General features: G+C 44.5%; 1 protein-coding gene across 22 annotated transcripts in view; it reads right to left on the bottom strand.

The window, feature by feature from the left end:
* MADD (MAP kinase activating death domain) overlaps positions 1–14,473 on the bottom strand; it is a 95,454-nt gene that overhangs the window by 9,044 nt on the left and 71,937 nt on the right. For all 22 annotated transcript variants that reach the window (XM_029582763.1, XM_029582773.1, XM_029582768.1 and 19 more), the window contains one exon: positions 13,936–14,005. In XM_029582763.1, coding sequence (XP_029438623.1) covers positions 13,936–14,005 — 70 coding nt within the window. The remainder of the gene's footprint in view (positions 1–13,935; positions 14,006–14,473) is intronic.

Raw genomic sequence — 14,473 nt, 5'->3', positions numbered from 1 at the left:
CATTTGTCCGAAGTGATGAGATTCCACTGATCTCTGAAGAACGTTAACCTTCCCCCTATTACTATGTCTGGGATGGCTTCAATATTTGTACACCGGAGTGAAGGCTCCTCGCTATACTTCGGTATAAAAAAGAATCTAAATAAATAAATAAATAAATATAGATATTGGCTGTGTCAAAAACTAGTCTCTAGTCTTTGGTACTGCTGCTGTATTTCTCTGTTGTTGTCAGATACACCTTCTCTGTCTTGGCGGAGGTTGATATGGTTGCTAAAGTTGCTGTAGAACTATTGGTCACTGTCTTTGAGTATAGTAACAAGGTCTTCTGTATGACTCTGGATATCTTCTTTGCAAGGAAATATCCATCTGAGATGCTAACAAAGACTGAAGTGTGGTGCTTTGGTTTTTAATCAATTCCAGTCTCATTGATCTTATCACCAAATAACTTGTTGCCCATACACGGGGTGTTTGCCATCTTCTCATTGACTAGTGCAGTTCAAAAAAGGTTTGAATAAATTCTTGGAGGAGAAGTCCATTAACTGCTATTCATCAAGTTGACTTAGGGAATAGCCACTGCTATTAATTGCATCAGTAGCATGGGATCTTCTTAGTGTTTGGGTAATTGCCAGGTTCTGGTGGCCTGGTTTGGCCTCTGTTGGAAACAGGATGCTGGGCTTGATGGACCCTTGGTCTGATCCAGCATGGCAATTTCTTATGGTTCTTCCATTCTTCCCTGGAGGAGTATTTTTGGCTTTTCTCATCACTGATTCGATGAATGCTTTTCTCATCACTGATTCGATTGTTGGACTTTATTATGTCCTGAATATTTTTTTTAATTCAATACTTAATATCCACATTTTTCACCACAGGGGTAATGGAGAAGGGTGTTTTCCATATCTTTGATTGTACATCCTGTTGCATAAGAATAGCTTTAAATTGTTTTGGCGATTGTAACATTGTAAAACTCCTTGCAAGTCAGTAACATTTTCTTCTTCTTCCTGAAGATTGAAGATTATTGCTTCTCAAATTTATTTTGTATAAAATAACAGATAGGTGGTATCCTCTGTTGGTATAAACGCTCTGTTTGGTTCCATTTGACAGATCTAATGTAAGATCTGGCAAATGGCCTCTAGGAATGTACTCTAAGGAATCACCAGAATCTTGCAAAAGTTCTGAATTTGATAATTATATATGAAGATGTTCTTCCTATGAAAATCTTTCAATGGTTTCTTCTCTTGATTTATCCTCAGGACTTACAAAATAAGATGGTGGAACTTTATTTTAACTCTTCTCTTAAGCATTCTAAATTGAGTCTTTGGAATATTGATTCAGTGTTTGGTAATTCCTTCACATAAGTTTTAGTGAAGTCTGTTCAGAGCTTTTGTATGAATGCATGACAATCTGACATTTGAGGAAAGGAAAGCTTTGGCTTCTGTTTATCTGATCAAGAGGGCTCTGGTTGTAACCAGAGAGGTGACAACAAGGTACTCACTGAGGCAGGTGCAGCTATAAAATGCTTGATCTTGTAGTATTTTTTCAAACTCAATGTTTCTGTGCTATTTTTCAATGCTGGCTTCTCTGTGCTGTGCACTGCCCGTGCTGATGAACTTGTGCTCCTCAGCGCTGGTAACTTTCAGCACCATTAACTCAGCACCATTGGTTTTTGGCACGAGGTGCCCATGCCATCTCCTTTCCATTTCGATGTGTTTGCACCTTCTTTGGCACTGATGGATGTGCAATATTACCATACAATGCCGATTTTCTTTGGCACTTTGGTACAGGGGATCCTGTCACTTGTTCCTTCACGCACAGAAGATTTACCTCAAGACCTTTTTTTTTATTTTTTAAAGTCAAGTTGTCCAAAAATGGGGATTGTTTCCTCTTTCTATGGCATCTGAAGCGCCTTTAAGATCATATTTGAGCTTGCAGTCACGATATACTAGTGCCCTCAGTGACATTTTGCCACAAGGGCTGCAAGTCGAGCTGTCATGATCTGAGCCACTAGTCATACTGGTAGGCCGAAGCCATCTTATGGTAGCATTTACCACAAGATTTGAAATGGACGTTTGCCCTTTATCTCCAAAGGAGATTTTGAAGTATAGATGCTGTTTTGCCAGAATGTGGAATGTTTCAATTTTCTTGTAAAGCAGATGAAATAAGACTGAGGGAGGGCGCGCGGTGACAATGCCCAGAAGAGATTCAAAGACGTTTCTTGGCCAAGAAAGAATGGAGACCAATTTGGCACCATCGGATGATGTCGTCCCATCTTGTGTGGCTCATTTGTTATGCTTGCCCATGGAGAAAGCCCTACTGCATCTCCTACAGGAGAACTTCAAGACCTTCACGATAAGCAGCTGCAGTAGATGCTATTGAAACTGTCTTATGGAGCCATCCGTGGTCCTGACTGACAGCATGCAGCATCTTTTAATCTGGGAGCAGCATTTAAGGTTCCTCACATCTTGAAAAAGTAATGCAGACTGGCTGCAGCTGCTGCTCTCTCTCTGGGAGCTAGGACTCACCTCATGGGGGTTAGGCTCCTACCTTTTTGTTTCTGCACAGTAACGTCCAAGGTTTACATCGCAACATAAAGATTAAAGAGAAGACATTTGTCATTGTTCTCTGCTTTTTTTCTGACTGTTCTGTGACCTCCACTATAGTTGCTTCAGCTACAAAGATCTTTCTGCCAGGACTGTGTAAAATGCCCTTCTCAGTTTTAAACTGAACTGCAGTAATCTTTAATTAGTTTGTCTCTCCTGGTTCGACATGTCGTCTTGTACCTGATCCCTTTATGCTGTCTCTTAGCGAGCCTTGGGGTACATTACAAACTGTATGCAGATGACATGCAATTTTTCTTTCCATTAAAGTTCTCTTGGTCACAAACGGAGCAGTTTATCTCATTATGTCTATTTGCTATTCATGCCTTGTTAAACTATAACAGGCTTGCCTTAAACATTAATAAAATTGAAATCATTATTCTTTCACATTTTCCCATCACAAACACGCCTGATAAAATCTTTTTCAAGGACCAGGGGACTGTCATGTCACATTCTGTCTGGAACCTTGGTGTAATCGATTATTCTTCTTTATCTGTGCATGATCACATTAAAACGCTCACTCAATCCTCATTTTTCAAACTTCATCTGATAAGGCACTTGAAACCTCTTCTAGATCTCTCAGAATTTCACGTGGTGCTTTATTCTCTGGGCTAGATTTTTGTAACACTCTTTTCACTGGCCTTCCAGCATATGCAGTTTGTCCAAATAATACAAAACTCTGCTGTTAACAAATATACCCTTACAAGATCATATTACCCCAGGATTGCAGACTTTCCATTAGATTCCTATCACATATCGTGTTCAGTACAAATTGGCTACAATAATCCATACTATACTGAACTCTTGTTTCATAACCCTGGATTACTGCCTCACTGAAATTGTACACATCCTGCCATTCAAGGACTGCTGGATGTTCCCTCCGCCAGATTAGCCTGGCTTGATGAAAAAAGGGAACGTGCCTTCTCAACGGCTGCTCCCACTCTGTGGAATTCTCTCCCTAGAGAAATAAGTTTCATTTCCAACAGCAAGTTCATTAGAAAAGCATTAAAGACACATCTATTCCAAATGGCCTATAATCCTGACAACTGAGACACTTTTATGATCTGCTTGTAGCTGTTTTGTCATTCATGTCTTTCTGTCTTCTGTATTTGTTATTTTTTGATGACCCTTGTTTGAGATACTAGGGATGCTTTTACTGTACCCTGCCTTGAACCTCGGAAGGATGGGTTAGAAATATTTTACATAAATAAATGCTCCTGGAGTTAAACCCTGGCATGATTGGCACCGTGATCCCTTCCATGCTACTTTTCCCAACAGAAACATTATAAATCTTGCAACTCCTAAGTAGAAAGATTCTGGCATTTAAAAAAAAACCAAAACATACTGTCAGATTGTTATATTGGAAATTCTTTATGCAGCTCATCTGTAATTTCCCTGAATCCTGGGAAGACCATATCACAAACTGCATCGCACAAAATGCTAGGATTATTTGAAAATAAATTTTAACTGATGCCGAGTGGGTATTACTAACTTGTCAGGCGCTTATGAAATCTTGCAAGGGACACAAGGCCATGTTCTTTACTTTGCAATGTAAGTTGATATACCATAGCGATAGTGATGCATGTGTTATATGTAAACTGGCTAGGAAGGTCATCAGCTGTAGCGCTGGAGCACGGAAAAAGATCTTGAGTGTCATTTTGGATGATCAGCTGTGGATAGTGACAAAATCTCAAGCTGCAATAAAAGGTATCACATATCCTTGGCTGCACAGAGGGAAACGACACGTAGGGATCATGCTGTTCTACAACTGTGTGTACAAGCTCACCCGGCGTTCGGGGACAGTCTTGGGCTTCCTATCTTAAAGAAAAATTGAAAAAATGTATAGCAGAGAAGCAATAAAAGGTAAATAGAGGACCAGGGAGAAATCAGGGCAGCTGGGAATATTTACCATGAAGAGAAGAACTATTTACAAATGCTTTATAGGGCAATTTTCAAAGGTTTTAACGCAAGTGAAAATGCCTTTAGAAAACAGTCCCTGCCTAGTGCAGGTATAAATTGGCACGCAGTCTCTCAATGCTTTTACAGGTGGGGAAAGAGGGCAGGGTCAGATTGGGGAAGGAAAAGTATGCGCTGGGCTTTCATTCTGAAATCACCGCATGTATTTTTTTGACACGTACTTTGCACGTGCATGCTGGTGAATTTTCAAAGGGACTTCTCTTTTCAAAATGAAATTGCAGGTCCATAGGTACAAGCTGCCTGGACAGTCTGAAAATTCCTCCCTAAAGGTCAACAGGTGGCTTAGTCAGACAATATTTGAAAGATGGATAATAGGACCTAAAGCTACAAAAATGGAAATCTAATTTGATTGTAAGGGTGATCAAAGCACCGACTCTCCTAGCAAGCTTGGGTGTGCTGACAGTTTAAGAGAAGTCTTAATTATTTCAGAAACATACAGGGTAATAACAATATAAACATTTATTACATAGCTGAGCAAAACTATTTGCATAGACAAGCAGAAGGTAGATCAAACCTAATGGACACATTTTTCTTTACTTTAAAAACTGTGATGGTCTATCCTGCCATGTGAAAAGGCCCCAGTTTGATACTTGAGTTGGCTCTTCTGCACCCCAAGTCAGTTGGGGCTGCTACAGCAGAAGCACACACAGCCCACATGGGGAAGGGAGTCATGGTCGCCGAGAGGCTGGATTAAAAGCCAGGAGCAGCCCCGGTGCATGGCCCCTGGCAGAGAGCTGTCGCGGCAATGAGCAGGCATGGGGGCAGAGATACAAAACAGGGGGAAAAAAAATCCCTGGATCCTTACAAATGAAAAGTTATGGCATCACATCCCAGCCCTGGTTCCGCCTAAGCTAGAAAAGCCAGTAGGAGGAAGCTTTCAGGTAAAAACAAAAAAAAAAATCTAAAGGACAGTGCAGGGGTCCAGTTTGTTAGGGTCCTGAGGACTGCATACCCGAGTAGCCATTTCTACAGCACCACCAAAGTTTCAGGATGCATCGGTTTTTTCCTTTTTTTGTAAAAGTGTTAATTCCACTTATAATGCCATTGGCAAAGATTCCTCTTACTCATATACATAGTAACAAAAAAAAAGTGAGAAAAGCCGTTTCTGAATACATCCCTGGCACAGCTTGCTGCCTACAGGGCACCAGTCATCGGCACGTGCAAGTAGCTCTGAAAAAAGTGGCCCATCCCAGCGCTTGGGGTCAGAGGCTTTGGAACCTGTGCCATCACTGTCCACATGGCCCAAGGGTCCTCCTGGGAACTGTGTGCAGGGCCCTCGTCTCCTGAAACTCTTGCTGGGTGCAGGAGCCAAACTGAAGCCTCTTCCTCACTGGGTCATTTACTGCCTTGTAAAAGATTTCACACCCTTGGACATTGTTCACATTCTGTGGTCTGCAAATCAAAATGCTACAGCAATCCATACCCTTGCTGAACTCTGTTTCATCACTCGGAATTACTGCCTCACTGAAACCGTACACACGCTGCACGAGTTTGTTTCACTGATCTACGCAATACGAAAACCCTTCCAGCATGAAAGATCAATTCCAGAAAAATTCCCCAAGTAGTTACTGTAAGAATAAAAGAACATACGTCTTGCTTGCTTAAGTCCTAATCCTTTGTCGGAGCAAACCCCAATTAGCTCCAGTTCAAAACACTGCCTTAACAAGGCCGATAAGAAGTTAAAAAGAGCTCCCGTAGAGACACTGCTCCCTAGTTGTTTGTACTTGAAGCTTGTTCACTTGCTATTATTTAGTCCTCATAAGCTGCTCCTGCATATTTTCTACTATTTCTCTACAGAGACATATCATGTGCATGGGGGGTGGGAGAGGGGGTATTGGGGAATGGGTTACCTATTAAATGGTATTACAGCAAGGTTTATTTCTTGTTCATGGCAAAGTATGTTTGTTCAATGCTTTTACCAATAAAAATGTTTATACAAAAAAAAAAAAAAAAAAACTCCTCACGTAGGTCCCATCACAGTAGATGAGCTGATCGGACTACTGCCGGATGAAGAATTGAGCAGGTTCTGTTGTAGGAAATGAACTTGAAGCAAAGGTCACAACATCCCAAACTAGGAGCTACTAAAAGAACTCCAGAATGATATTATTCAAGGTATAGGTTGAGGGAAGACTAAAAGAAAATGTCAGTGTGTTGGAATATCCCTTGAAGCAGAGTTAGGTCCATCCCTGTAAAGTGGGAACAGATTGGAGGGGCAGCCTGATTGTGAAAAGGTTGCAGACAGTCACTATGACATCTAAGATTGCTTTAAGAACCTCAGAGGTCTTGGGTTGAGATTGGGGAAAATGTTGACTTAATTCTGGCAGCCTTGTGTCATAGGGATGGCTTGGCAGCAGCAGAGACCGAGGCTTGTGTTCAACTCTAAATTGCCTTTTCCATTGTAAACTACTTTAACGGCATATAGAAAGCCGGTACATCAAATAAACTAACTAACTAAGACCATAGGAAAGGAGGATGGTGCAAAGTACAGGCAGACCCGGGCGGAAAACCTGTTCCATAGACCTGGGATCAAGGAGAAGATTCACCTTTAAGCAGAACAATGATCCTAAGCACAACGCAAAAGCAACAATGGAGTGGCCCGGACAAAGCTCAGATACAATCCAATAGAAAATCTATAGCGAAGACTGCAATCCACAGAAGACCTCCAGCCAATGTGAAAGTACTCGAGTTCTTCTGCCAAGAAGAATGGGCAAAAACTGCACCATCCCACCGCGTAAAGTTGTTACATACTTATTGAAATGACGGCAGAAGAAGACCAATAGGCCCATCCAGTCTGCCCAGCAAGCTTTCACGTTTATTTTCTCATCTGTTACTCTGACCGCTGAGTTCAGGGCCCTTATTTGTAGATTTTGATTCTAATTTCCTTCCACCCCTGTCACTAATGCAGAGAGCAGTTTTGGAGCTGCATCTGAAGTTTGAGGGTAATAAAAGTCTTATCGAGCAAGTTACCCCGATGTTTGTATACTCATACTGCTCAGATCAATGCCTTGTTAGATGTTGGCTAGATGTAAAGCAGAGTTGCTTACTTGTAACTGGTATTCTCACAGGACAGCAGGATGTTAGTCCTCACATATGGGTGACATCATCAGGGTGGAGCCCAATCACGGAACACTTTTGTCAAAGTTTCTAGAACTTTGACTGGCACCTACTGGGCATGCCCAGCATAGCACCAACCCTGCAACCAGCAGGGGTCCCCCTTCAGTCTCGTCTTATAGTAAAAAGTACATGCGAAAACAAAATAAGAAAATGTGAACGAACCCAACTCTGCGGGGTGGCGGGTGGGTTTTGTGAGAACTAACATCCTGCTGTCCTGTGAGAACACCTGTTACAGGTAAGCAACTCTGCTTTCTCACAGGACAAGCAGGATGGTAGTCCTCACATATGGGTGAGTACCGAGCTGAGGATGCCTGAGCAATGCACCAAATGTATCCAAAGACGTGCAACAGGCACAAGAACTGGGGTGGAATTTGGTAGAGGGCATCCTGAACCCTACCAGGTTGGCGGAAGGATGTTGGTACCTCAGTTCGCAAATAAGTTGCATAGCAAAGACTGGCCGAAGATGGAATCTTGTCTGCCAGCCTTGTTTAAACAATAATGGGCTGCGAAGGTGATTTTAGAGTTCACTGCATTATTCTCATGGCAAGGCGGGCCCATGGGAGTGACATGCACCGAGGAGGCCATATGACCCAATAGGACCAGAAATTGATGTGCAGTTGAATGTTGTCGAGACTGCAGTTGATGGGCCAGCGAAGAGAGAGTGAAAGCTCGATCCCGAGGTAGGAAGGCTTTCGCTTTTGGAGTGTCCAAGTCGGCCCTTATGAACGATAGGGTTTGAGAAGGAACTAGCCTGGATTTTGGATAGTTTATGAGGAACCCTAGGGAGATCAGGGTATGCAACGTGAGATGTCAGTGCAGTCTGCTGAGTGGGAGCCCTGATCAACCAATCGTCGAGATAGAGGCAGATGTGGACACTTTGGCTCCTGAGAAAGGCAGCTACCACTACGAGACACTTGGTAAAGACTTGTGGGGCAGATGCTAGGCCAAATGGTAACACTCGATATTGGAAGTGTTTTGGGCCTACTAGAATCCGCAAGAATCTGTGATGCGATGAAGTAATTGAAATGTGTGTGTAGGCGTCCTGGAGGTCTAGAGAGCAGAGCCAGTCTTCCCTTTGGAGAATGGGAAGAAGAGAAACCAAAGTCACCATTTTGAACTTTTCTCTTCGTAGGTACTTGTTTAAGGTGCGAAGATCTAGAATAGGGTGAACACCACCTGACTTTTTTGGTATCAGGAAATACCAGGAATAGAACCCCTGCCCCTGTTGGGAGAGGGGCACTGGTTCTATTGCTCGGGACTGGAGGAGGAGGGAGACCTCCTGCTCCAGGAGTGATGGGTGGTCGGATGATCCCCAAGTCAGCCGAGGTGGGGAATCCGGTGGAACAGAGAGAAAGGTGAGGTGGTAACCGTGAGATACTACAGTGAGTACCCACTGATCTCTGGTGACTGTGTGCCATGGTTGGGAGAAGTGACACAAGCAGCCTCTGATGGGGACAGCCGGAAGTGGAGGCTGGGTACTGCTCTCTAGAAAGGAGTCAAAAGCCAGACACTGGACCTGGTTGGGGGGCTGGCTGTGACTTCTGTACTCGAGGTTGCCTGGATTGGCCTTTTTGGTAGGGCTTAGAAAGTCAACCCCTGGACGCCGGGGAATAGTATCTCCTTTGCCGGTAGACTTGTCTCTTAGTCTCTCCTAAAAGATCTTTTGGAAGAGGAGGAGAGATCAGAAGGCAGTAAGGAGAGCTGGCGCAGAGTCTCTTGTGGTCCTTGAGCTGCACCACTGCTTCTTGAATCTTTTCTCCAAAAAGATTATCCCCAGCACAGGGCAAGTCAGCTAGCCTGTCCTGTACTTCTGGCCTGAGGTCTGAAGACTTTAGCCAAGCCCATCTCCTCGCACTAATCTCTGCCACCGAAACTCTGGAAGCGGTGTCAGAGATGTCATATGCAGACTGTACTTCATGTTTGCCAGCATCTAGGCCTTTTTGAGCTAAGGCATGAAGCTGGTCCTGGAATTGCTGAGGTAAGGCTTCAGCAAATTCCTGAATCTTCATGAACAGGGCCCTGTTGTATTGGGACATGTACAATTGGTAGGAAGCAATGCGAGAGATCAGCATTGAGCCATGGAATACACATTTTCCAAATGCATCCAGAAATTTTTGTTCCTTTCCTGGAGGAATGGAAGAATGTGGTTTGGCGTGTCGTGCCCTCTTCTGGGCTGACTCCACAACCACTGAGTGGTGATCTAATTGAGTTCTCTGGAAGCCAGGGGCTGACCGAACTAGGTAGGTGGCATCTGCCTTACGGTTGACAGGTGCTGCAGAGCCAGGATGCTCCCAATTTATCTTTAAAAGGTCCAAAAGGATTTCATGAATAGGGATAGATACGATTTCCTTTGAGCATCGAGGAATTGGGAAAGCTCCAGCATCTGATGCCTAGAGTCCTCTTCAGTCTGAAGCTGGAATGGAATCGTTTCAGACATTTCCTTTACAAAGTTGATAAAGGACAAGTCCTCTGGAGGAGAGGGCTGTGAAGGCAGATCATCAGTATTCTGGGATGAATCATCAGTCCAAGGATCATAAGGCTCATCCCCAGCTCCCATATCATCAGAAGGGAGTAACTGTGTTATCCTGGAAGGCCCAGGCCTAAGCATCGATGGCCTCAGAGGTGGAAACGATGGTGGCATCAATGGTTGTGTCGGTGGCAGCACTCCGGAGGGCGGAATAGAGATCTGTATTTCTTCCTCTTCTTCCAATGACAAAGGTATCGGTGATGACGGAATCAGGGCCATCGGTTCCCTCAGATCCACCGGTGGAAGGGCACCGATTAACGCAGCCATTCTTGCCAATAGCGGTGCAAGCGCTATGGGTATCGGATCTGTGGCTGGCTCGGGAACCGGCACTGATGGAGGTTTGAACCCCTGGAGTGCTTTACCGATGGCCTCTTGGATCATCCGATCCAATTCCTCACGGAAACCTGGGGCATGAATACCCGGTTCCGGAGTAGGAGGCAGCACTGGCGTAGCCAGAGGGTCAACTGGTGAAAGTGGAGTTGCAGCTCCCGGCACCTGTCCAGGTGGGGGAACACCTTGGTGACCCAGAAACAGAAGAGGATGGGGCCTTTTCTGTACAGGACTTCTTTGTCGGTGGCTCAGACGATGTTGATGCCAAGGGCTTGCCTGTATCGGTGGCCTGAGCTTTCCGATGGCGGTGTCTATGTTTTTCTTGATGTTCTCCATGGTCTTTTTCCCGAGGAGGAACAGAGGGGGGTCGACACTCGTGGAGTCGAAGCCGGTCAGGCAGCAGCGGTTTCCCAGTCCTAGCGGAAAGTTGACAGTACTGGTTTGGACGACGTCGAACCTATCCATGGAGTCGGGGTTTTTGACCGAAAGAGGTTCCATCTTCTCCAGCCTAGCCTTGCGACCCTTTGGTGTCATTTGGGCATATTTGGTGCAAGTAAGGACATCATGGCCAGACCCCAAGCACATCACGCAGACCGTGTGAGGGTCAGTGATGGACATTGTTCGAGTGCAGTCGGGGCACAGACGGAAACCCAATGCCATAGCCTCGACAAAATTTAGCTGCGGTGCGGTCGATGGCCAGTAGGCCGCGAGGGAAAAACTCGACGGCAATCGACCGCAAGTAGGTAAAAAACTTAACAGTTCGACTGCAGAGCAAATATATCGATAAGGGGACCCATGTGAGGTATAATTTTTTGATAAATTTCATGAGGAAAATTCCTGTCAGGAATCTCTGAAGAGCTCCTTGACCCACGTGGCTACTGCTGCGTGGAAAAAAGAAGACTGAAGAGGGGCCCCTGCTGGTTGCAGGGTTGGTGCTATGCTGGGCATGCCCAGTAGGTGCCAAGGTTCTAGAAACTTTGACAAAAGTGTTCCATGATTGGGCTCCATCCTGATGATGTCACCCATATGTGAGGGCTACCATCCTGCTTGTCATGTGAGAAATCCTATTTCTTCATTCCCCCTGCCGTTGAAGCAGTGAGCTGCACTGGATATGCATTCAAAGTGAAGTATCAGGCTTAATTTGTTAGGGGTAGTAACCACCGCAATAAGCAAGCTACTCCCATGCTTGTTTACCCAGATTGTGCAATTCAGTCCTTTGTTGTTGTCCGAATATAAATCCTCTTTTCTTCATTCCCCTGCCATTGAAAGCAGTGAGCTGTGCGGGATATGCTTTCCAAGTGAAGTAACAGGCTTAAATTGGTTCGGGGTAGTAACCGCCGCAACAAGCAAGCTACTACCACGCTTATTTGTTTATCCAGACTTTGCAATTCAGTCCTTGTTGGTTGTTGTCTGAATGTAAATCCACTTTTCTTCATTCCCCCCTGCTGTTGAAGCAGAGATTTATGCTGGATATGCATTGAAAGTGAAGTATCAGGCTTAATTGGTTTGGGGTAGTAACCGCCGCAACAAGCAAGCTACTCCCACGCTTATTTGTTTACCCAGACTGTGCTACCTTGTTGTTTGTTGCCTGAATGAAATCCTCTTTTCCACATTTCCTCTTGCCGTTGAAGCATAGAGCAATGTTGGTTGCTGAAGCATAGAGCAATGTTGGTTGTTGCCTGAATGCAAATCCTCTTTTCCACATGGTTCTTATTGCTGCAAAAGGGGCTTCCACTGAGCCAAGGGTGTGAAGACTTATGTAATCAAGTCTTTCTGGTTTATTATTCTTAATTACTTTTGGAATATTTTTATAATTGCTCTTTCAAGATGTTGTGAGATCAGTCAAACAAACTCCTACTTTAAGGCATTTTAATTTGTATTTTTTAGACAGCAAAATATGCAAAAAGAATGTGTTTATCAGGCACTGTATATTTAGTTTGTTCACAGCCCACTGCAAGTGGAATTATCCCAGATCCAGCCATGCACAGTAACATTTCTCCCATCACCATTCACCACCCCTCCCCTGATTCATAAGATTCCTTAACCTTTCCTAGACAAGTAAGAGAAGGAAGCCCTCCGCTCTCCCATTCCTGGAAATGGGAGACCGTGTGGCTGTTTTAAAACTGAGGCTGACAGCGAGTTTTAGAGTGGTCACTTTACCTGCTGGAGATGAAGGTTTTCATAGAAGCGAGGAAGCACAAATACTCCGCAGTAACTCAAGTTCCTGGGATTAAAGGCCTCCATCCCTGCCTTGTCCTACATACTTCTAGCTGACAGTCCCTTTTTCTCTCAGTCTCCAACTTCAGCCACATATGCTAAGGTTGCATCTGATGCAGACCTCTGACCTCAATCACACCTTACTTCCAGCCACAGCCTGGAATCTTTATTGTTGCCTCTCTGCCTAACCACTAACTTTCAGCACTGGCTCCTTCTTGATGTCTCGCATCTCAGCCCAATCTTGTCCCATGTACCCTTCGGCCTTGCCATTGACCAGTCTCTTATTGTCACAGCCTCTAATTCACGTTTTCAGAGCCTGTAACTTCTGATCACCTCCTCCTTCCTACACCTTGCTTTCCAATTTTCACCTTCTCCCAGCCTGTAATATACCAGCCCTGCTTTCTACCTGCTTCCAGGATCCTCCAAGTCATGATCTCCAGCTTTTCCTAACCCTCTTCCGCTCCACTTTTCTCATGACTCACCTTCTAGCTTCACCTAATATGGACCACCTCACAGCCCCCCCAAAGTGCTGCCTCTTACTGCAAGGTTCACAGCTTCTAATCCCTGACCCAACAGCTGTCTAAGTCCTCTTGTATCCTTAAGGCCCTCCATTTCTAGTCTGTATCATCTTGCCTCCAGCTCTCGCCCTCCTCCTCTCTCTCTCTTTTATTTGAAAATAAACAGTTAGGTAGGAGATTTTATTATTACCCCACCCCACCCGGGGCTCAGGGTTTGTGTTACAGCTATTGAAGGCTGAGGATTTAGGGGGCTGGGCTTTCAATTACTTTCTACTAAGGGCCTAGGTGATGGTTCTCCTGGTGGCTTGTGTGACTATCACCTGGGTTATGATTACAGTCGTCCTCTCTAGAGAGGTGGGGGGGTTTGGGGCCAGAGGTGTATGGGAAGGCCCTCCTTGGGCCTGGAGATTTTCCTTTGTTCTGGTGTCCACCAGGGGCTGGAAGTTTATACTGCCCCTAATGACCGCCCTCTTGGGGACCAGGGGCTTCGGTTATTGCCTTTGAGGGGCTGGGGCCTAGCCTTACAATGCTCCTGGAGTGGGGGGGCCTTGCGCAACTGCCCTGCTGAGTACGGAGACTTTGCGAGATCTTTACGGAGAGAGCAGGGTTTGGGGTGACTGCTGTGTGAGTGCGCGCTCGAGTAGCAAGAGCTTGTAATTACCAAATTCCTCCAGGACAAAGACTCCTCGAACTGTATTGCACTTTTTAATGTGGTTCAACTCTATGAAAACCTGAGACAGAGAGAAAGACAGACAAGAAGACGTAGATACGGTTAGCAGGAATTTCCCTAGTTACAGTAGTTCTATTACTTAAAAAAAAAATCAAAAAAATCAATAAAACAAAACTGAACACACAAAACAAAAAAGAAACTTAAAACTAAATTTAAAGACCATCACAGCAAGTCTTAACTGGGAACATTCTAGCAAAAACCATGAACTTATTTACAGTTTTTAGTTAAATAAAAATACAACCAAAAAAGAAAATGTATATATCTATGCATGGATATGTATGAATCATCTCAATTCGCCACAAAAGCTAGAAATAAATACAATGTGTTGAAGCGCTAAGAAGCAAAGACAGCAGAAGATGATGTACCTTCCGCTCCTTGCAGGAGGAGAGAGCATGGAAGAGAAATGAAGCAATTAGTGACTGTGACAAACGCAACACTGCCCCCCCCTTCCCACTAACGGAAAGTGAGC

The sequence above is a fragment of the Rhinatrema bivittatum genome, chromosome 17, assembly GCF_901001135.1.
Source record: "Rhinatrema bivittatum chromosome 17, aRhiBiv1.1, whole genome shotgun sequence".
Classification (NCBI taxonomy): Eukaryota; Metazoa; Chordata; class Amphibia; order Gymnophiona; family Rhinatrematidae; genus Rhinatrema; species Rhinatrema bivittatum.
Note: the sequence above shows the minus strand (reverse complement) of the source record. Positions and strands in the feature narration are given on the sequence as shown.